Here is a 24,571-nt window from a genome sequence, read left to right as displayed (position 1 = left end):
ACAGCATAATTCCTTGAAGGCTGCAAGCAATACAGTCACAGGCAAAAGGAAGACCTAAAGTTATTTGCTTTAGCAAAGGGATCTGAGGACCCTGTTGTCTGAAGATTCATCATTTGCATCTGCTGGTTTTCTGCACTTTATAAACCTTTAAAAATACCAGGATAACGGGGAAGGGGGGCTATTGCAGTAATAAATGTAATGACAACTAGCAGGGTGACACTTCCTGCATTTTTGACTCCCTCCTTGTATCATACTTTCCTAAATAAAGTCGATAGTTTTATATCTTTATTTTCTAACAAACACCAGTCTGCAATAGGGGCTTTCTACAAACATAATTCTTCCAGTTTTATTTTTCATTGCCTGTACTTCAGAGTTAACTGCCATCACTTATTAGGGCAGGACAGGACAGGAAGTCCCCTAAATGCTGCTGAACAAAACTTCCTTTACTTCTTGGCATGCTAGTTGTCACTTCTAGGATTTGTTCAACAACAACACTTCTCCACAATTGCATTAGAGAATTAAATTATTTGCCTGTACGCTTTCAGGTGATCTCCTATGAAGTACTCTGCTGATCAAACCAAAATTTCCTTTAGTCTGGCTTCTGTTCTCATTATGGCTATATTCTAATATAAAGTTCCAACCAGTTTTCCTTTTTTTCAAGCCAGGAATTATATTTATCTGTGAGTGCTGCAGTTGGAGCTACACTTCACAGTTTGTTTGGACAAGATTTTATTTGCTTTGATTTACACTGAAACTTAATGAAAGCTTAAAATTGTTAATGATTCTCCTCTGCTGTTTTTAATTATCTTTGTCTGCCACTTTAGAAATTACAATGCAATGTAGTAACAGTTATCTCTAGAGTATTCAAATAACCCTGAGAGTCAGGCTATGTACCTCTAGCCTACGCAGTTGTCAAGCAATGATATCAATTGCTCTCAGGCTGTCATAGGAGAATACACGATCCTTATGCATGACATTTTACTAGATAATGTTGCGACAACCACATTCCTCTTTAACACGTCTTACTTCTCCAGTACATTCATTTCTAAAAGTAGCATTACTGCACCCTATTAGATATTTGACAAATAATGTTTTTCCTTCATAAAATTTAGAAAAAAATTAGGAAAAACTTACCTGTGGGATGTTCTCCATGTTCAGGGAGACGGGCCCTGAGTAGTAAATATATTCTGCAAAACAAACATTTCCAGCAATGAGCAAGAAAACTGGGTGAGACAAAACCTATTTTATACAATGAATGCCATGAATAACCCCTATGATTAAAACACCCCAAATGCATACACAGAGAAACACTCTCTTGGACAGAAACCAAGAATCGGATCCTTGCTCAGTATTTAATTTAGATGCAACATTACTGTTCTAATACAGACTTCACATGCTGTCTTTAACTCTCTGAAATAATGAGCTGCTGATTTTTTTTAAAAAAACAATACTGTTCCTGTCTCTGTGTATGGTTCAAAGGTTAATAATATTATTTATTAACAAATAACCTTTACTATTTATAGTGGTTTTTCAAATTGCAGCCAATAGCCCACTTCCAACTGACTCCACTATACCCAAATTTCCAATCCTTAAAAAAAAATAGTAAATATTTAATTCTTTGCACATGTCAGACAATCTTAAAAGGCCCTGTAATGACCCTGCAATAAGTCAGTATAGAGGTTACTGAGAACAGGTATTCTTTATTTTTGTCTATTATGTAAATACAAAAGAATCCTTCCAATCAAATGTACACCAATTTCATAACCTAAAATATGAATCATAACTCAAGTCAAAAAGATTAACGAAAAAAAGGCAGTTCAATTCTACCACCATTGCCCCAGGGTCTCAAGGGAATAGTTTTTGTCAGTCAATGAAACCCCAGCACTATGGGGCCAATACAACTTTGGGGAGCTACTCTGGACCACTATTGAGGTCTATCTCCAGCTTCTCATCCCCTTAGTATTTCATGAGGTGGGGACACTAAGGCTTTCATTAGGTGGGCAGATTCTAATCGGAGGAGGCAGTGCCAAAGGTAACAGAAAGTTTGAGCATGTAGGGATTTTACAGGTAAAGACCAGCACATGGAATTGGATTTCCAAATCTAAAGGCAGCTAGTGCAGCGATGTGCTGCTGAAGTGGTTCTCACCCACTGGAAGCCTGTCATATTCTGAACCAATTGCAATTTCTGGCAGCCCATGGTAGAAGGGCATGATAATCTCTGTTGTAAGACTATCTAGCTCAAGCAAGTTATAACAGGTGCACCAGTTGAAGCTGGGATATGATGCCCATAACTATGCCTTCTACCTGCTGCCCAAGCAGAGACATAAATTCAGCAGACGAACCAAGTCATGAACTTGCTCTTTCAGGAGGATTGTGACCCTCCCCAGAAGAGAGCCTACTTACTTTATTTTATTTATTTATTTATTCATATTTATTTATTTATATTTATTTATTTATTTATTTGATTTGTCAGTCGCTTACAAGATAATACGTATAAGTATATACATAGTTATGAATACATGAAATGGGTACATATAAGAAAAACAAAAGAAACAATAGGACAGGGACGGTAGGCACGTTGGTGCTCTTATGCACGCCCCCTACAGACCTCTTAGGAAAGGGGTGAGGTCAATAGTAGACAGTCTAAGGTTAAAGTTTTTGGGGTTTGGGGAAGAAACCACAGAGTCATGTAGAGTATTCCAGACATTGACCATTCTGTTGCTGAAGTCGTATTTCCTGCAATCAAGTTTGGTGCGGTTAACCTTGAGTTTGTATCTATTGTGTGCTCTTGTGTTGTTATGGTTGAAGCTGAAGTATTCATTGACAGGTAAGTCATAGTAAACCCATCTTGTTGGAATTCAGTTTAAACTTGTTTTGTCCCATTTAATTACTCATAGCCTGCAAACTCCAACTACCTCCACTATTGTCCACAGGTGGTGATATAAAACAGGATATCATCCATATATTGATTTATATTTTTTCCTTCTGTTTAATCATGTCTGATTCTCAGAGATTGCCTGGACAAGTCCTTGCAGTTTTCTTGGCAAGGTTTTTCTTCCTATTTCCTACCCAGCCTACTTCCTAGGGCTGAGAGAGAGGAACTGGCCCAAGGTCCCCCAAATGGCTTTGTGTCTTAAGGTGGTACTCCAGATTTCTAATGAGTGGAGTGACCAGGAATTTGACTATTCCTCCCTCAGGACTGCCAACTAGAACTATCCACTCAGAAAGGAGTAGAATAACCATGTGAAAGTGCCTTAACCTCAACCCCTGTAAAGCAGGGGTCCCCAACCCCCGGTCCGTGGACCGGTACCGGTCTGCGGAACAAGTCCTACCGGGCCGCTGGTTTGCTGGGCGCCGCCATCTTTTTTTGATGAAAAAGTGCTTCCGGTGAGCTTTTCCAGGTAGAAAGCTCACCGGAAGCATTTTTCATCAAAAAGATGGCGGCATGCGCCGGTGAGCTTTTCGGGTAGAAAGCCATTTCTACCTAGAAAAGCTCACCGAGCTACTAGCGCCGCCATCTTTTTGATGAAAAAGTGCTTCCGGTGAGGTCACCGGAAGCACTTTTTCATCAAAAAAAGATGGCGGCGCCCAGCTGATGCCGGTACCGGGCTGCGGCATAAAAAAGGTTGGGGATCACAGCTGTACAGGATTTAAAGGATACCATGGTAAATGCTACTAAACTCTATCTAGGCACATTTGCTTTATAAAAGATCCTAACTCAGGATGTTCAACAGTTTCAAACTTATGTCCTGGATTGAACTCTTCCTGGAAGGGATTCAGATAATCCAAAATATTTCTGATGCTCTGTAGCTGATGCTTTAATGCCATTAACATCCTGCAAGGACCCTACCAAGATGTAGAAAATAGAGAAAAATATAATAAGGGAAAACTCTATGTGCTGCCTTCAGTCCTTGAATGAAAAATTAATAAACATATGATGAATAATTGTAGGTGTGGAGTAATAGAGTCATAGTACAGTCACTGAAAGAAAGTGGAGTTGGTCAGAATATTCTAGGAAACGTAAAAACTGCAAATACATATTGCTTAAAAAACAAGCAACTGTAAGCAGACAAGATTTCTAAACAGATGAATGACAAAATGAATCAGAATTTTTATGTAATAGTGAGATAATATTGCATTGCATTTCTGTAACTGTTTCAACCAAGATGCCTTACTCTCATATGATTCAATTAATAGTCTGTTAAGTGCCTTGAGGAAGTTAGATTCTTTGTTTAATGGTCAGGAAACTATTTATAATTCTGGTGTAGGTCATGCTGCATATGTGCTTAGAAGCTCCTTACATTCCCCGCCCAAATGTTCTTGTTTATCTTTTTGATTTTTCCACAGAGAAAGAATAATAGCAGAACTATGCATGCATATTTTAAAGGCGTCCTGAAACAACAAAAACAAAAGGCAGAATGTCTACTAACAAAAAACTCTTCAAAGTTTATGTTTTGTTTCAGTCCTGATCGGTGGCTTTCTACTAGCTGCCTCAGCTTGGCTGAGTTCCAGACTCATGTTGGTTTCCCTTCAGTGTTTGGCCAGAGCCAGGGTGGGGCGAGGATTTCCTTTACAATCTTCTCCTGGTTCCCCAGACGGCTGGTTTCTATTGAACAGTGTGTGTGTGTGTGTGTGTGTGAGAGAGAGAGAGAGAGAGAGAGAGAGAGAGAGAGAGAGAGAGAGAGGGAGGGAGGGAGGGAGGAGGGAAGAGAGGGAGAAGGGGGAGAGGGACGGACAGAGGGGGGAGAGAGGGACGGAGGGAGGGAAGGAAGAGAGGGGGAGAGGGAGGGAGAGGGAGAAAGAGGAAGGGGGAGAAGGGGGAGAGAGGGAGGGATGGGGAGAGAAAGGGAGGGAAGGAGAAGGAGAGGGGGAGAGAGAGCGGGAGAGAGAGGGAGAGGGGTAGAGAGGGATGCTGTTCACCACCAAAAGTGGTACTTTAGAACTGAATGATGTCAGGGAAGGGGCTGGCTCAATTCTGAAGGTTCGTTTCTCCTCTCATTGTAGTTATATTTTTGTCAGTTAGCTAACATTTTTTCTTTCTTCCCCTTGACCTTGGAGATATGGTTGTGCACAGGATATATTTTGATTTCCCCTTATGTAATCACTGTGTAAGTTTCATGGAATATTACATATGTTTCCAAGAGGCAAACATTTAATCAACTGGGTACTAGCATAAAATTAAAGTTGCTTTTAAAAAAACAACTAATATTCTTCCTAAAAAGGCCCCCATTTTATCTGGAGGGTGGGTTGTCTAGTACAGGTGATCCTCAACTTACGATCACAATTCAGTCCAAAATTTCTGTTGCTAAGCAAGACATTTGTTCAATGGATTTTGCTCCATTTTGCAACCCTTTTTGCCACAGTTGCTAAGTGAATCCCTGCAGTTGTTCAGCTAGTAACATGGTTATTAAGTGAATCTAGTAACATGGTTATTAAGTGCATCACATGACCCTGGGACACTGCAACCCATCATATATATGAGTCATTTGTCAAGGAGCTGAATTTTGATCATGTGACCATGGGTATGCTGCAACGATCATAAATGTGAATGGCAGTCATAAGTCACTTTTTCAGTGCCATTGTAACTTCAAACGGTCACTAAATGAACCGTTGTAAGTTGAAGACTATCTGTATGTATCGATGGACATCCAAAACCTGCTAGATTTATAATAACTGATGAATGAGTGTGCAAAATTTATGGCAGAACAATAAATAACTTGAAAGGAATTTTTTAAAATATTAGTAACTAAATATTTTAATAAACTAATATTAGTTTATTTGTTTTTGGAATCCTAATAAAGATATTTTGGGGGTTATATCTTCAACTGATTCATGTAATCTAATCAGAAGTGACATGTTGTAGTATATATCATTACAACTTCCTTTCCTTTTCAAGTTTCAGAGATCCTGAGTCCTAAAATTGAGGTGGTCCCTATTTGAGAGAGTCTTTCTCCCTCTCTCCAATCACATCTACCCATCCCAACAGGTCAGTGGTGTGTTTCAAACAATATCACCACCGGTTCGGTGGGTGTGGTTTGGTGGGCGCACTTTCCGCATGCGCACACACTTTGCGCATCTGCGTGTGGCAAACGCGTACTTTGCACAGGCGCAGAGGTTTTCTGACCTCCTGCAATCCTGCACTCTCCCTGTGCTGCGCAAAGCAGCTGCGCTTCAAAAGCAGGGAATAAAGGTTAGCATGGGAGCCCAGGCGGGCAGGTGGGCCCAACAGCAGAGTGTCGGAGAAAACTGGATTGGTCTCCGCTGCTTATCAGCACTACCGGCTCGGAAGAACCGAGTTGAACCGGTAGAATACCACCACAGCCACAGGTCCTACAAGAATGCACACATCCAACACAAAGGAATATCACTGATGAGACCCAGAAGGAGAGCCATTTCTGCTATGGCAACCCCCCCGGATCATTACTCCTCCAGTAGGCAGTCTGGTGCCAACATGACTGGCCTTCCAGAAGGACCTGAAGTCATGGCTCTGCCATCTGACCTGGAAATCTGGCAGTGACGCTGTGGCGCCAGCAAAGGGGCTGTATTATTAACGAGCTTACTATGTTTTCCCTCTGATTATATTTTTATGATTTTAATAGTTACAATATTTCATTTTTGCATTTATGTGTTTTGGTGTTGTTGTTTTGTTTTTATAAAAAACTTCGTTAAGCCATCCAGGGTCATGTATGTGAGATGGACAGCTGTGTAAGTTGAATGAAGAAACAAACAATAATGAAAGAACACGGCTTTCCATTTGTCTGCATAAGGGGCTGTTTGTGTGGCTTCTTCAATAGATCGCCTTTCTTTCTCTTGAATTTTCCAGAGGTTTTCTTTCTTTTTTATTAAGTACTTCCTCAGAATGAGGTAGCTGTCAGGGAGATTTGTGAGCATATGAGAATTTAAGTTTGTCATCAGTGATATGTCCATAATTAGCATGATTGTGTGCTTAGATGGCATTCGGTTATTATTGCCTGGTATCTTTGAGCTATATAAAAATTGTGCTAGCAGATCCTCAGAGCACATCTTAATGGATGGATTGTGGCATCAGCATGAAGCTCACAGCACTGTATTCATGATTATAACTCTGATTAAGATGTCAACATGAAAGACTTAAGATACCTTTGAATCTGTTTGATTATCTTATTGTGCTGTAAATGACGCTCATTTCGCATTTGGTCCACTATCTATGTATTCAGATATGTGAAACAGAATTATTAAGCAGAGCAGGTGATATTAATCAGCTGTTTGACCAAGCAGAGAACCGCTAATTCCTAGCCCAAATTTCTAAATCTATATATATAAAAGCAAAATACCACTCACACATCATCACATAATTTCCAGAACCGTAAAGCCTACAAACTTTAAATTTGGCACGTATCTTCCTCTTGGCTTCTAGGTGTTCACCAAGAAAGGGTTTTTTGAAATGAGCATTAGCATTTCATATATTATTATTAACATGCTCTGATGCTAAGGAGTTCTACTCCGCCTCCCCACCTGGAAAGAAATCTGTTCCAAATGCAAAACACAAGCAGAGGAGAGGAGTTTCACTTTCACTTTTAGTTTCACAGCACAGGCTCCTTGCTGTCTCCTTGCTCACACAGCAAATACTGTTTCACTTTCCAAACAGCCCTCAAACTCTCGCTCACACTGACAGGATGTTAATTGACATTGTTATTAATCTCAGGGAAGATTGTAACTTTTTTTTTTTTTTTTTTAAACAAGTTTTATTAATTTTTAAAACACACAAATTATCATTATTCATTACATGTTTAAACCTTTTTCCCTTGTAAATTTAACAAGTCAGATAAATTATGATTCTGTTTTAAACCATTTCCATATAATATACCAAAACCTCTTATTCAATTTCTCTTTACTTCTCTTTACTCTTATTCAATATCATTATTATTATTTCATCTGTTTCTTTCTGACTTAGTTACCATTATTCTCATTCTATATTTCTACAAGTTTTTACCAATTCTCCCCCCAAAAAAGACATATACACACAACACACAAAACATAAAAAAAATATCTTTTTGGAAAGTAACTTGGACCCAGGTGTCTCTCTCTTCATGGACTTCAATTATATTCATGCTCATCTTACATATCATTACTTATTTTATTTACCATTCTAAGCCTTCTATATTAACTTCTCCACATATTTCACACTTCTTAATTCTACCTTAATTAATCATCTTAGTTTAAATCATTATATTTGTATCTTTTGTCCATTTTTTATCATCCCTTTGTCTCATCCCTTATGAAAAAAAAAAGAAAATCAGTTTCTCCTGAAATCATTAATCAGAGTATGATGCCTTTCTATCTCCCCCCTAAGTTAATCAAATTAATCTTTAAAATAATATCTAATACCCAATCAGATTTTGCTTGGTACATTCTATCTAACTAATACATCCAACACAATTAAGTGCATAATTAGAGAATAAATCCAAATATTAAAAAGAAATACTATAATAAAAATTTTATAATAACATCAATACCATAATTTTATTAAACTCTTTAATTAAAACAATATTCTAAACCTCTCCTATTATTAAGTTTTAAAACCAATCATTTTTAAACATTTTAACATTTTAATCTCTTATCAACTCTTAAACCATTGCAATACTACCATCTCATCTTATGTACCTTGCAAAATCTTTTTTTTTTTTTTTAAATTATACTTTATCCATTATCCATAAAAAATTCCTTTTTTCCATTTAATTTCAAAACGTTGTAGCTTTTCTCCACCTTTTCCCTTTCTTTCTTTTCCCAACAAACCTTTCTACCCCCCCTTCTTCTAGCCTCTGCCTTACCGGCTTCCCTTCTCTGTCGTATTTCTTTTCCCCTTTGTTTACAATCATCATATTGGTTTTGCACTTTATTTTTCCCTTTCTTAAATGTTTTTTTAGATCTTAAGTCCTTAAATCCTTTAGTTTTCTTCTTTTCTCTTCTTTTCTTTTCTTTCTCTCTTCCTTTTTCTGGATCAAATTCTGAGATTCATTAAAGATGGCTCCTTCCTTTCTTTCTTGTTCCTCTGCTGTCTTCATCTGTTGTAATTTTTGTTGATAATTAGTAAGCGCCATTTCTAAGAAAAGAAAAGCTTCTTCCACACCATTTCTTAGTTCCTCAACAGAAAGAGCCATTATAAATCTTTTCTTTTCTTTTCTCCTTCTTTCTTCTTACAACAACCAGAATATTCAAAAAAAAAATAAAAAAGATAAAACAGTCCCAAAGTTATCAATCAGTCCAAACCAAGGCAGAGTTCTCACTTTCTCCTTCTGGGGTGATATCAATCAAAGAGAAAGAAAGTCCAAATCTGTTTAAAGTCTTGTTACAATATATTCTAGTCTTCAAATCCTTAAGGCATCTGCTCCAACAAATCTTAGCATACAAATATTTTCTTTTTAATCCTCTCTCTTCCCACTCATCGCTTAAAACCAATTTCCACCTAAAAAAATAGGTTTCTTAATATCCAGTTATTTATTCCGTAGGAAAAGAGGGAAAGCTATCCTTTCAGCACCTTCAAGCAGCCGCTTTTTTCCTCTTCTGGCAGGTATTATTCAGAAAGTCATACTTTTCAGGAATTTTATTAAATATGTCTTAGAGTCCTAGGAGCCAAGAAAAACTTTCTCCTCTCAATCACTTTCTCCACTTCCTCCTGCGCATTCTTACCCGGCTGCCAGCTTCTTTGTGGCGGCCATTACGGACCGCCGCTGCACCGTCCTGGGAAAAGGGGGTTCTGCCGGCCAGGGAGGGGGTCTGCAGCACCCCCAAACCCTTCTCCGGATCCCCCCTACCTTCAGCTGCCCCTGCAGGGCAGCCTAGCTCCGTACCCGGCTGGGTCGGAGCCCCAAAAACGGCTAGCGCGGCAGGGATCGCGCAGCTTCGCAAATCCCTGCCGCTCGCGAAGCCGACAAACCGGAAGTCCCAGGGAAGATTGTAACTTTTGATTAACACAATCCTCTTCAACTTTCTAATTATGAAAATAGACCAAAGCTTATACTTTCAGAGCTCTTATTTCTGAATTGCTTTTTTGTTTATGTCCTCTGTCTCTTTGTTTTGTGCCTTCAAATCACTTTTTTAAAAATTTCTGGTGACTGCCTGGATAAGTCCCTACATTTTTCATGACATCATTTGCCATTGCCTTCTTCCAAGGGCTGAAAGAAAGTGGTGCAAGATCTCCAGCTGGCTTTGTGCCTAAGTAGAACTAAAACTCACAAGTGTCTGGTTTCTAGTTTGTTACCTTATGCTACTACACCAGACTGACTCTCTGTCTTCTTATAGTCAAGCTCTTGTTTTTTTCTAGTTAATCAGTGATAAACTAGAGATAAATTATTTGTTTTTGTATTCTTCACCACACTTTATGTTGTTGATTTTCAAGAGGTGCTCAACCATCACTGCAATATAAGTGGTAACTCATCCTGTATATAACATTCTATTTTTCTTTTCTTTTTTTTTCTAAAAAGTTTTTATTTATAACATTCTATTTTTCCATCTGGTCGGATTTCTTGTACCTCAATTAGCTAGAATTCCAAGGTTCCTGTTCAACCACTAATGAGTTGTTTTGGCTTCTTCTCTGTTCTTAGGGCTTTTCCTTCCTTCTACCAAGTTCATCTTTGGTGAACTTGGGTTCCTCTGAACTCACTGATACATCCCTCATGTGAATGGATGTTTCCTCACTGATAGTTAAAAATTGTTATTAGCACAATATATTTTCAGTTATGTATTCAATTATGTATTAGTATTGTGCAAATGTGACCTTCCTTTGGATAACACAGAATTAACAGTAGCTAGAACTTTCATGTGCCTCTCTTAAATAAACGGATATTTTTGCCAACAGCATTTGCCTTGAGAATATTTCTTTAAGATACACGACTATGTGAAATTTCCTACTAAATAGTTTCTTTACTTTATTTACAGAATTTCCAGGCTGCTCTTTGTTACAACTGATTCTGAATAAGGTGAGATAAAAACATAACAAAGACACATATCACAAATCAATAAAACAACCAATATTAAGATCCCAGAATAAAACACAATCAGCGAAATACATGTAACAACTTCCAAGAAGTGAAAAACAAGCATTCAGAAACCAGGAAGAGCTTCTTAGTAGACTTCTAAAATGTCAAAGAGGGAGCATTATGGCAGCCATTATAGGAAACGGTATGCACACCTCTCGGTATGCATACTCTCCTCGAAGTGGAGTAATTGGGGACATAACCAGGAAGTAATGGAGCACTTTGTAATTGTTTGTGAGTCAAGAATCCAGTTTGGATCTGCCACTTCCAAGTCACTTGTCTCAAAGAGCAGACTTGGGTTTTTTCATGGAAGTACAGATAGTCCTCAACTTACAGCCACAATTGAGGCTAAAATTTTTGTTGCTCATGTTAAATGAGTTTTGCCCCATTTTATGACCTTTCTTGCCACAGCTGTTAAGTGAATCACCACAGTTGTTAAGTTAGTAAAATGGCTGTTAAGTGAATCTCACTTCCCCATTGAGTTTGCATGTCAGAAGATCCCAAATGGTGATCCATCCATGAGCCAGGACAATGCCAGTTGCCAAGCATCTAAATTTTGATTATGTAAACATGGAGATGCTGAAACAGTCATTAGTGTGAAAAATGTCACTTTTTTTCAATGCCCGTTGTAGGAAAAAAAATTACCTCCTTTCTTCTTTCCACAGAATTGAAACTGGGGCTGATTTCGTTCACAAAGTTGTTTGCTGTAAAGTGGTACAATCTGTCCATTGATAGTGAGACTGAAATCCACAGAGAGTTCATTGATGGCGTGCCCTGTAGAATAGATGTAGTATGAATCTTACCAGGAAGTACGTAAGAACAAGACCTTGCCACTTTGCTTAGTTTTCAAAAAAGGAGAGAGAGTGATAATGCACGTGTGTGTGAAATGTGGTTTATACAACATATCTCACCTATCTCCAAATTTAAAGCAAATGGACATTCCAACTTACACTCAATTACTTAAGAGAAATATCTTCATTGGGATATAGTGGGAGTTTGGTTTTGATCTAACAAGTATAAAATCCATCCTCAGTAAGGTTCACGCTTGGGACAACATTATAGCATGGTTCAGGCTGGCTTAAAAACCTATTTGATTCTTGCAAGACCAGAGTTGAACGAAACTAGCTAGATCTAAAAAAATCAGGGTTACTTGTAGATGGCCTTCAGAGGCAGTCACACTACCAGGAAGACTAATAGTCATTGATGCCCATGACTTCTATGAATTGGCCCAATCTTTTGAAGCCAGCCGTGCCTGTAGCGCCTAACACATTCAGTGTAGCAAATTCCAAAGTTTAATTGTACATTGTGTAAACCTTTTTTTGGGGGGGGGGGGGGTCCAAATCCTAATCACCTTCCAAAACCTGGTTTAAGTGAACACATTAGTAAAAAATGGACTTTAATTTCAGATTTTAAGAGACTGGGTTGGTTGCAAACGATATTAAGAGGCAATCTTTGTCATCATCATCCAAAAATTAGCAGGGCTAGACTGTTTGAGGGAGACGTTTCAGGTGTATTAATGAGTGAAATTGATTCCCTAAACCAATAGTCCAGTGGCACGATTTGCCAATACTGCACAGAATGGTAAGAACCGGTTCTGTAGAACTGGTCCGAACTGATAGAATCCCACCCCTGACTACAATATATTGGGCAGTTATAAACTTATTAGAAATACATATCTGGTTAAGATATTTCAGGGCAAGTACCAGTCTATGCCTTTCCAGAAGTAAGCTTACTTAGCAACACAAATATTCCCTAGTTGGCAGAGTTGGTGTGCTCCACCTCCCTTGGATTAAACAATGGCATTTACCCCCAAGATCATGTGGTTCCATTTCCCACCCTGATCACATTCCAGAAGACACTGAAGACCTGCCTTTTCCCTCAGGCTTTGGGTTAGAGTGAATTGCGCCCCCCTTGATGAAGGAGGTTTTTGTACATGTGTATATGGAGCAATTGGATGCCATATGCTTGCTTGTAAAGTACTCTGTTTTTATTCTGTTTTCTCTTTGATTTGTGACACAAAATTGTTTTAGAACCTAACCTAATGATAAAACAAATAATTTATAGCTGATAATTTTAATTCAGGACACAAAGCATTCTCTTAACCATTGAGTAACTGCCCACGTGTACTGTGATGGAGCACTACAGAGCAGTGAATTGCTATACTTACTTAAAACAGTTGCTAATCGGACGTTAACATCTCTGCCGACTACATAGGTGCAACTGTCAACACTCAAAGCAACATCTTGCAGAGGATCTGCAGAGAAAAATAAGATGCAAACCAGGAGTGATTGATTTTGCAATAGTCTAGATAAGAATTATAATTGTATAGATGACAAAACACCAGAAAGATATTTCTTAAACTAGCTTTCAATTCAATCATCTTCACATTTCCTGTGGATGTGATCTTTGCGGATCACTCTGCTTTCTGCCTGGACGATTCAACAGGGAAGGAACTTCAAAGCCTGTGGCTCTTGTCCTCTTGACACCATAACTTGATTAAGCAACCGAGCTTCCTGAGTAGAAGCAAATGGGGAGGACCAGACTTTTCGTTGCCCTGAAATGCCACTTCTGCAATGCCAGTGTTGACATTTAAACCGGAAGCACATTCTTCAGGATGTGATTGGACCACCAAAGAAGCCCTCCAACTTTCCAAGCTCTTCCTCAATTTCTTTTTGGCAGACCCTCTTAAGGTTGGCCTTCTCAGACCTCCCTTGAAGTATCAGCCCCATAAGATCAATCTCAGAATTTTCTCTGACTCCCTTAACGCAGAATAATTTTATACCTGTACGTTTTGCAGATTTTTCTCTCTCTTATTCTGTGGATGAACAGATGCTATGTTTAATTTTAGCAGACTTGTCCACAGAACACACAGTGACAAACTGTTGTGTGGCATTCCCCTTTGCACATGGACAGTGTAGGTAATTTTGCAGCACCACATACATACATACATACATATATTTGTTTTCTTAAGTTTTTGAGGGTATTTATATGTATGGTATTCAGCTTTGTTCGGGTATTTTCCCACGTCATTATAGTTGTGCTTTTAAAGTTGTAGCAACGTTTCGGGAGAATCTCATCTGCCATCATCAGGCTTCTGTATAGTGTGAGTCTGTGAGTCTGACTCACAGATGAACACAATACAGAAGCCTGATGATGGCAGATGAGATTCTCCCGAAACGTTGCTACAACTTTAAAAGCACAACTATAATGACGTGGGAAAATACCCGAACAAAGCTGAATACCATACATACATATACATACATACATACATATATTTGTGATCTCGCCAATGGATGCAGTTTCTGCACCAATGGATACAGTATGAACTATTTTAATAACAGTTTATGTTTTGGTTATCAAAACAAAGCCACAGGTAACAAGGAAGGTAGTATTATAAGGAAACAGGTATAGAACCCTTTTGTGCTTTCTTCTCTACCTGACAAAAGTCAGTTTTTTTGTTTTATCATTACATGGTAACAGAGCATTGCTTAATATTTTTGCTTCTTCAACACTTTCGATAATTATTTTGCAATCCCACCATCACTGAGTTATCATTAGTAGGTTATGAAACCATTTTCTAACACCAACCCCTTGACATCTCTTTTCTGTGCTATCAGTTCCCCTTTTTGTCCTCAGTTGATTTTTTTAGGTTAGCTCTTTGACTTTGCACAAAAATGTTTCTCCTTTTTTCCCTATTCATGCATGCAGATGGTACAGTGTAGAAAAAGGTCTATAAAGGAGCTTGTTTGCTACAGGTGCCACTGGTAGCATTTTCAGTCTTTGCACTCAATCTTCATGGGTAGATTAGTTGTGCTCCTGCAACAGGAACAGCTGTGCAGCAGTTGGTATTTTGTTGGTTGGTATGTTTTCAGACAGAGTAAAAAAGCCACACACACACACAAAAGGCAAATTGTTGTCTGTGTATTTGCACTTTGTGCTATTGTTTTCCCACCTCTTTCCAATCATGTTGCTGCTTTGGGTAATTTGAGCCTTTGCAGGCAGCTGATGGCACACATGATTATGAGCTTGGGGGTAGCCAGTTGCTATAATGATTTTATAACCTTTCTAACATAATAGATGTTGATGGTGTCAGTCTGAGTTTTATGATGTCTAACTTGTCAGCCATCCTTGTTTTACCAGTTGTCTGAATAGCAGGTTGTGGGGGTGAGGGGAATGAATTGATAAAGGGAAAAAATGCTCTACACAGTCTATAAAACTCTCTCTCCTTTTTATTGTCTCAAAAGTTCCCAAAACTGGTGCAGAATAAGTTGTGCAGGAAAAATGCACAGATGTGTGTGTGTGTGTGGGGGGGGGGGTGTTTTTGAGATCCAGCTTACTGCTTAGTGAGTTACTCTGTTCCATCCACCAATCCATCAATCTATCCGCAGGCTGAAAATGTACACTTCCTGAATTCTCACAGAGTCAAAATGTTTATCTTCCTTTCCCAGAAGGAAATTATGCTGTACTTCAACCTCTCATTTCCCCTCCACGCTTGAGAAACAGACAACCCTGTTGAATTTCTAAATTTCTCTCTATGCATTCTTCTTCTTTTTTTTTAGAACTACTTGCCAAATTAGACCTTTTTCTTCAGAACGACTTGTTTTATAATCCCCCTCCTGATGTGTTGTGTGTGTGTTTTTTTTATTTTTAAAAAAATTCCATTCTTGAATATTTGATTTGGTAATTCAGTTCAAAGGCGATTTGATTGGATCTCTAAACTGAAGTATATTTCCAAACAGAATTAGCAAACGGATCTGACTCCAACCAGGCATTCTGATGCTAGGTTCTGTGCCTTTAGAAATACTGTCTTCAAAGCAGTTCAGATGTCTGAATCAAACTGCATTGATTATAGTTTGATTGGAAAGAATGAACTGAATTACAGCGCAAATCTAAATCGAATCAAATGTCCAAGTAGGAGTTTATCTCATTTGTTTATTTGTTAGATGTATGTCCTGCCTTTGCTCTAGAGATTCAAGGCTATGTACACAGCACTCCTCCCACTATGTTTTTTTTTTAGATTGGCTGAGACAAAAGACTATAACTGGGTTAAAATCACCCTATGAGCCTCCATGGCTGTTGGGAATCTGCCAGCCAGGCAAAGAGGAGGGATCCAGTGGGGAATTTGCCTTGAATTGCTGTCTTGCACAGTGAGACCTAGGGCTGAGCCGCCTCTGCCAATTTCTACAAGGCTTTATCTTCTTGTTCCCAAGAGAAGGTAAGCAGTCTGGAGAGATTCTGGTGTATTATAGGTCAGTGGCCCCCAACTTTTGGGGCGCCAGGAACTGGTTTTGTGGAGAGAGGTTTTTCTGCAGACTGGAAGGGGCGTGGTTTCGCGTGCTGCCAGCATCCTGCAGATGGAGCTTGGCTTGTTTGCACAGTCCAGTTTCTGACATGGCAAGGACCAGGGGTTGGGACCCCTGTTATAGGTAGACTACAATGAAGTAAGGGATGCAGTGGTTTAGTGGCTAAGATGCCGAGCTTGTCGATCAGAAAGGTCGGCAGTTCGGGGGTTCGAATCCCTAGCGCCATGTAATGGAGTGAGCTCCCATTACTTGTCCCAGTGTCTGCCAACCTAGCAGTTTGAAAGCATGTAAAAATGCAAATAGAAAAATAGGGACCACTTTGGTGGGAAGGTAACAGCTTTCCATGTACCTTCGGCATTTAGTCATGCCAGCCACATGACCATGGAGACCTCTTCGGACAGCGCTGGCTCTTCGGCTTTGAAACAGAGATGAGCAAGGCTAGAGCCCCTAGAGCCAGAAACAACTAGCACATGTGTGAGAAGGGAACCGTTATCTTTACAATGAAGTAGTCAACTTGAAAGCTTCACGTGTGGATTTAATTACTGCATTTGACAGTGGCTCAGGGTAGACTTGAATCAAGATCTTTTTGATACCAGCCTAATACCATAACCATTATACTATTCTCACTTTCATTTCTACATACTAGTTCTTTGCAAAGAACAATATTTTATCAGCCATAGTTGTGGTGCTCCATGCTGGTTTCTGATAAACCTATCAAGCATTTCTTGGACTATATTACCAAAATATGTCCATCTATGAAGACAACATTGTGGCATAATTTATTTAGCTGTACAAATCACCAACTTAATTAGTTAAGGTTGGGTCTTCCATAGATCATCGAGCATCCTTATGGCCACAGAGTCTCAATTCTGCAAAATTGTTACAATTGAATTATCTTTAGACATACACTTTCACAGGAATAATACCTAGGAATTTTGCTGTTTTCAAGCATTTACATTTCCCTGAGAATCTCTGTCTTTGACATTATAACTATACCTTGATATTCCTCTACCTAGCAACCCTCAGTTGAAAGCTAGAATGTGTTAGTCTTTATGCATTAAGGAATTGTTCATTCTTCCTTTACGTTCTGTTTTAGCTGTTTACCTGAACAAGTAAGTTTTTCCAAGCAGTGGAAATCCTACACAATGAGTATCTGCTGTTTCTATGATGACAACATATTAGGCCCCAATCATTGTATTGAAATCACAAATGAAACATTTCAATTTCCTTTCCCCCTTCTCTCTTATTCCTGTGCCATTCCAGGTTCAATACTTTTGGACAATTAGTTGATAATTTTCTAACCAATTATTGATTTAAATGATTTTTGGGAAAGCAATCTTCAGTAGATTAATTGCATATGTTTCCAGACATTGATCTGGTTGAGTTCACATAGTTTGGGATGGGGGGGGGGAGGTCCCATCACTCTGCAGAGTACATCAATGCTTTTGGACTTTCCCTATTCCACTCCTGGGAATAGTTAAATAATGGGACGGCGGTGGGTTATTTTAGCTCTTGTTTTTCCAGGTTCGTGCTATAATAGAGCAGAATTGAAAATGAACACACAATAGACTAATTCTTAGCATTTCCATAGTGGTTTCTGCCTCCAAAGACCTAAATAAGATACTCCCTAATTAATTCTAACCACAGTCCTGGTGTGGAAATGATTACAACTTTTTTGTTAAAAAAAAAATTCACAGCTAAAATGTTTTCTCACCACTGGTATGCCAGCTAGGAAAATAAATTACCTCCAGTGTTCCCTAAATTTCTTATAGTGATCACTCATATCCTGTACTTTTAAATTTTAGAACCGGAAGCACATTATACTTGCTCAAGACAAGAGTCCTACCCAGTGGTGGGATTCAGCCGGTTCGCACTGGTTCATGCAAACTGGTTGTTAAATTACACCACTACCACCCCCCTCTCCTGGGCGCTGAGCTGCAATGGAAAAATGGGCAATGGAGCAGTCAGAGTAAGGGAAGGAGAAGGCCGTTTCCCTCTTTCTTCTCCCTGCTCCTCCTCCTTCCCTCATGCCAGCTGTTCCACTGCCCGTTTCTCCAGTGCAGCACAGCGCCCAGGATCCAGTTTGATAGCGGGCTGGTAGTGTTGGTGGTGATTTAGCAACCGGTTCGCCCAGTGTCAGGTTGGACCATGCCTCCCACGACAGCCAACCTGACCCTGGACGAACTGGTTGTTAAATTATTTGAATTCCACTACTGGTCCTATCATTGGGCAAGGTGAAGCAGTGGAATTAGTTTTATGTTAGTTAAGTTCTGACTGATCTAGGCCCCTTAAACTAGACTGCTTCCTTCTTGAACCTATATATTCCATTAACTACTCTGTAACAGCAGCTTTGAGTACCGATGAGGTGGAAAGAAAAAGGATAGAAAGAACAAAAGCATACCTTTTCTGAAAAGACAGTATATATGCTTACAGGAAATCGTTCTATTTATTGGTTACAGTAAATTTTAAACCCTAAAATGCCAAAACTACTGTTGAATATACTGCTGCAACTAAAACAACAACAAGTAAGAACTCATGGGGATTATTTGCTATAAGAGAGGCAGCTCTGCTCAAAATCAAAGCCAGAAAAAAGATTACAAGAAGCCAGCAAACTTCAATTCAAAACTATTTTATATTTAAATTAGATTAAATTAAATTGGCTCCGGAGATCAAAACTCTCAAGTGTTGCTCCAATTCTGGATATCAATAAACGAATAAAATAAACTCCCCTGAGGTATTACTTCCTGGCAGCTCTGACTTCTGTTTCTGTTGTTCTTTTTTTGTATTCCAACTTAAAAAAGGCATTCTTTCTCATTCTGGTTAGTTTAACATGCAACAGTCACTTGTGTACTTGTGTACACTGGTTAAGAACAGTAGAAGGCAGTATCCTATCACCAATGTTTCGACTTTCTAAATGGAAAGGAGAAGGCACATACAATTTTGTCTGTGGGCCTCAAGGATCAAGTGGTATGGGCAGGATGACCTTGGGAACCTACGCAGAGATGGTTAGAACAATATGTACAAAAACATGGTTAAGTCTGGGAAACAAAACATTAGGAAGAAACTCAGTCTATTTCTGCCCAAATTCTTTAGGATATAAGGAAAAACAGCATTTAGGCTTTCAAGATTCTGTTCCTAGAATGTCTAGCAATAAATATAATTTTAATCAAACTAGTGGACTTGGTTTCCTGGCCAAGACTACCTCAAAGTATTGACATCATGAAAGGATGAAAAAAAATGTCTAGATGGCGGCCGTAACTTCATGATTGAAACCCCAGCTTCTTTTTATGTGTGTTGCATGCACCACACATAAAAAAGGACAATAGCAATAGCACTTAGACTTACATAACCGCTTCACAGAGCTCTGCAGCCCTCTCTAAGCGGTTTACAGAGTCAGCATATTTCCCCCGACAATCTTTATTTTTTTTAAATCTCCTTTTCTCCCTCACAGAGCCTTTGAAAAGCAGAATTCAACTGAGAAATCATGCTTGGGTTACAGTTCTATAAAATGAAGTTTATTCTACATGTGAAATGTGGCTTTAAATTTTTTTTGCTTGCCTTTGGTTTGCCAAATAACAGAATTCTTAGGTTAGACATTATTTTTTTTTGTAAGTTTTCATTGTGATTTATAATTCATATTAGACTGTCAGCTGTTGTTAATTGTTACATAACTTTTAATAATGTTTTGAATTTATAAACAGATAGCAGTTACTTTAATATACAGTGCTATTTAGCGTTAGTTGGCTTTTTTATTTAATCTTGTAATGCTTATAAATCTCATTTTTCTTTGTTTCTCTTCTTGTTTTTTTAAAAATCTTGTAAAATTAAAAGAATAATAATAAAAGGGAGAGTTGTAGCCTTATAAGCATGTTTAGAGAAACCTTGCTTATGTACATGTGATGGCAAGATATTCGCAAATTGAATCCTCTTCTCCAACTCTGTTAAGTAACTCTCTGCAGGCATGCCCAAACTTTTGGATGCTTTGAGTAAAGAGGAATTGAAATATATAATATAATTAATGCATGTTTAGATATAAATAATGTTAAAACTTTACAATCTTGTGGGGGCCACATTAATAGCTGTCCAGGACCACATTGGCCCATGGGCTGCTGGTTGGACACATCTTTTCTATAATGTCACAAGAGCAGGACTTTGGAGAGTGTTCTTGCTTGTACCCTGCTTCATAGTGCATCTAAAGGGCCCCTACCCCCAGTAAAACCATTAAGCCCTAATTGTTTATAGACCAGTGGCCTCCAACCTTTTGGGCACCAGGGACCAGTTCTGTAAAGAGAAATTTTTCCGCGGACTGGAGGGGGCATAGTTTTGCATGCTGCCTGCATCCCATGGATGGGGCTTCACTTGTTTGCGCGGCACAGTTTCTGGCATACCGCAGCCCAGTGCTGGTTGGGGACCCCTGTTGTAGATATACCAAATGCTTTCCCCCTTCTTCCTCTTCTATTTGCCGTTGAGGAAAGAAACATATTGAATCTGGTAGGCTCTGCCACTTCAGGCATTGGGCTGCATAAACTTTTTTTTTCGCAGTGTCTCTATGTCTGAGATGGTACAACATTTATAAAGTGTTTGTTTGCACTGAGACCATCTTTATTTCAGTGTGGACTTCTTCAGTAAAAATTAAGAGGTAGCTACCAACCAGAGGAATCATGCTGCCATGTTAAAGGATTTCCCACTTTTAGAATTGGTACACTGAGTCCCCGTTCCAATGTGACTGTAACAAAAGGAGGAACAAGAAGGGGACAAGAAGTTCATTCATGATGACCATCCTTTATTTAGCCACGATTGCCCCAGGAAATTGTGGTTTGATCATGTGGCTGTTGCTGCAGTTAGATAGATTTGTCTATGAGCTAGTGTACCAAATGCAAGAATATTTTTTTCATTTTTAGAGACATTTTAATCAGTAAGGATGACATGTGTTACAAGCATTACAAAGAAAGAAACCAATCCCAACAGATGCTCCTCATAAAGACAAATTGACCTCATGCTTGTTCTGATTTTTTTCCTCTTAATTCCATTTATTCAATTTCTATTCTACTAATCTATGAATTTATTTATTCATTCAATTCAGAGTCCTTCATTGCGATAGCCACCCCATCTCAATGAATGATTCTGGGTGGCTTATAATTTCAAAACTATAAAAACAATTAAAACAATAAAATAATTTAAAAACAATAAAATATTTGGTGGTTTTGCAGCTGGATCTTAATGATAGCTATGCATAGGCCTTTAATCTGGACTGAGAATTTTGCCATTTCTCCCACAAAGTGAGGTTTTGTGCTTACTTTAAGTAGTATCCTTCAGTTGCCTGTATGAATACAACACTTCTGCATTTGGTTTCTAAAGAAAATGGTCCATCATCTATCTTGGTCCACCTAGGGTAGCCAAGTATGGCCATACCAAAAATACAAGAGCACACAACAAAAATACAAGAGCACACAACAGATACAAACTCAATGTAAACCGCTTCAAACTTCACTGCAGAAAGTACAACTTCAGCAACAGAGTGGTCAATGCCTGGAATGCACTACCTGTTATTACTCTAACCCCCACTCCTTTAACCTCAAACTATCCACTATTGACCTCACCTCATTCCTAAGAGGTCTGTAAGGAGAGTGCATAAGTGCACCATCGTGCCTACTGTCCCTATCCTATTGTCCCCATTTATTCATACCTATTTCCTGTATTCTTACTCATGTTTATACTCATACTTATTATCTTGTAAGCGATTGACAAATAAATAAATAAATAAATAAAATAACATAAAAATAAATAAATAAAATAAAAAGATCTTCAAGTAACGCTCTAAAGATCTCCTCCAAAGTAAGACCCACAGCTACCTAATCTGATGTCATCTTACGGATCATCAGATATCTGTGGGCTTTATAAGTTGTCCTGTCCGATTTCTCTCTCACATGATGTCTAAAACCATCTGCTGCCTAATCCGTCTTTATTGCTGATTCTTCTTAAAGATGCATTTGGGAGCCATTTTTGAACGTTGAAGCTTATGGATATTCTTCTGGCTGCCATGATGTCGATTTCTGGAAATAGTGCTGGGTGATACTTCATGTTAAATGACAGAGTTTAATCTGAGCCCCTGGCTTCTGGGAAAGACAAATCTGAAATATACCAGCTCCCTTGTTTGTTTTCTCTTGGTCAGTGTCATCGTGTTTAATGAACCTGGATTCTATGACCCCTTTCATATACCAATTGTGGTTTGGTTTGATTTAGTTTTTTCTTTAGACATGTTTGTAACCTGACCTGCCAAAAGGAAGATGAAGATGAATCTGAATTGAAGACGCTCATCCCCAAAAACGAGAGCTGGGAGATTAACATGAGAAATGCAAGCAAATGTTCTGAGCAATCCCCAATAACTCTACCTTATTGATCTAGGATTACCCACTCCAGTTTACACCAGGCCTGCAGTTGTATGTTCCAGAAATTGCATTTTTAAAAAGGGCAAGCCCAGGACAAAAATAAACAAACTGATTAACTGAATGAATAAATAGTGATTATAATTAATGATCTGTAAAATAAGGTGCCTCCTCTGAAACATTAATTGATCCCTCTGGGCCTAAACTATACTCACATAGAGAAACCATACCAACATACTTTTTCATCTTCATTCTTCTCTCTCCAGCAAAAATAAGAAACAACTATCAGAATGGAGATAGGAGAAGAAAAAGAGAATGATCAAACTGGGCAGGACAGGGCAGGAAGAACAAAATGGGTAGAAGTGAAGCAAGGGGAAAGAAGTACTGAAAAGAGGAAAGAAAAAGAAGAGAGAGAAAAACCTATAAAAGGGGGTAAAATCCTCCTGCAAAATAGCATTTCCAAAGCGAGAAGTAACATTTAGACTAATTTCCAAAGGCATCCATCATGCCATTATTTGTATCTCCTCAATGTAGAGGCAATTATCTAAGAGAAAGAACCTTGTGATAAATCTTCTAATAAAGGTTTATTTATTTTATTTATATGGCAATAGCACTTAGACTTATGTACCATTTCACAGTGCTTTACAGCCCTCCCTAAGTGGTTTACAGAGTCAGCCTATTGCCTCCAATATAGTTCTCCATTTCACCGACATGACGCTAGACCTAGAGCAGAGGTCTCCAAACTTGGCAACTTTAAGACTTATGGACTTCAACTCCCAGAATTGAAGTTGCCAAGTTTGGACACCTCTGGCCTAAAGTCTGAGCACTGGCCTAGTAAAGTGAGGACAGAAGGGAACTGGACTGGGAATATGTTTTCAGCTCTCTTGCAGTCATTAAGCTCGCCAGTCGCTACGGGGAAAACCAGAGCAGCTCTGATAATACTGCACCCCTTTAAAAAGAAAATCAGTTTCAAAAATTAGAACTGTGCCTAACTGTCATATGGAGCGGTGTGTATGGTAAACAAACTGTGGTCTACTTGAGAGAGAGAGGGAGAGCACAAAATGGTCAAATAATTGCATACATTTAATCAAGGTTAATTCTTGTCTCAATGGTATTCCTTGTTATGATGCATAGGTGTAAGGCATTGATTCTGCACTAAAAGTGAGCGGAAGAAGGTGGACTCTTTTGACCTAAGGTTTTGGAGGAGGCTACTTAATGTTCCGTGGGCAGGTATCAACCATTCAATTTCTGGAGAACCGGTAGCAGAAATTTTGAGTAGTTCAGAGAACCAGCAAATACTGACTGGCCCCGCCCCCATCTATTCTCTGCCTCCCGAGTCCCAGCTGATCGGCTGGGTCTTCTTTTGTTGCCCTGCACAGGAGAACAGAGCTGGGAAGCAGGTTAGTGGGACGGGGAGGGAGTGGAGATTTTACAGTATCCTTCCCCTGGAGTTGGGTGGGAATGGAGATTTTTACAGTATCCTTCCCCTGCCATGCCCATCAAGCAATGCCCACCAAGCAACACCCAATAGAACCAGTAGTAAAAAAAATTTGAATCCCACCATTGATTCAGTACTAGAGAAAAAAAAAGCCAGAATGTTAACCAGAAATGAGGAATCGGAAACAAAAAGTTTAATACTTCAGACACATCATAAGAGTTGATGCGCTGAAAGGCTGAAGGAGAAGATGAGGCTGACAGTGCATCATGCAGATAGTCAGAGTACTGAAGCCATTGAAATGCACCTGCAAGAACTCCATAATGGCAACAGATAGGGCTGCTTGAAGGACTTTTCTCCAGAGGCAACAGATGTTTGCTATGACACAATAGCTCATAACTACAGCCATCTCTAAAGGGGTTTAAATAGCCC

At 38.9% G+C, this 24,571-nt stretch overlaps 1 protein-coding gene and 1 long non-coding RNA gene across 4 annotated transcripts in view; one reads left to right on the top strand and one right to left on the bottom strand.

The window, feature by feature from the left end:
• The window catches only part of LOC148131414 (uncharacterized), a 75,767-nt gene that overhangs the window by 31,727 nt on the left and 19,469 nt on the right, over positions 1-24,571 (top strand). For 2 of the 3 annotated variants that reach the window (XR_015748802.1, XR_015748801.1), the window contains exons 3-6: positions 5,897-5,986; positions 10,918-10,958; positions 16,033-16,230; positions 22,562-22,827. This is a non-coding gene — a long non-coding RNA (uncharacterized LOC148131414). Of the gene's footprint in view, positions 1-5,896; positions 5,987-10,917; positions 10,959-16,032; positions 16,231-22,561; positions 22,828-24,571 lie in introns of those variants that run through there. The other variant, XR_015748803.1, reaches the window with a different exon arrangement.
• LY86 (lymphocyte antigen 86) overlaps positions 1-24,571 on the bottom strand; it is a 29,894-nt gene that overhangs the window by 583 nt on the left and 4,740 nt on the right. The window contains exons 2-4 of the mRNA XM_026676655.2: positions 13,183-13,269; positions 11,661-11,789; positions 1,135-1,187 (exon numbers count right to left, since the gene is read on the bottom strand). Of these exons, the coding sequence (XP_026532440.1) occupies positions 1,135-1,187; positions 11,661-11,789; positions 13,183-13,269 (269 nt within the window). The remainder of the gene's footprint in view (positions 1-1,134; positions 1,188-11,660; positions 11,790-13,182; positions 13,270-24,571) is intronic.

The sequence above is a fragment of the Notechis scutatus genome, chromosome 3 (genome assembly GCF_049901735.1).
Source record: "Notechis scutatus isolate UNSWTSFEM ecotype Mainland chromosome 3, rNotScu1.2, whole genome shotgun sequence".
In the NCBI taxonomy this organism is placed as follows: domain Eukaryota; kingdom Metazoa; phylum Chordata; class Lepidosauria; order Squamata; family Elapidae; genus Notechis; species Notechis scutatus.
Note: the sequence above shows the minus strand (reverse complement) of the source record. Positions and strands in the feature narration are given on the sequence as shown.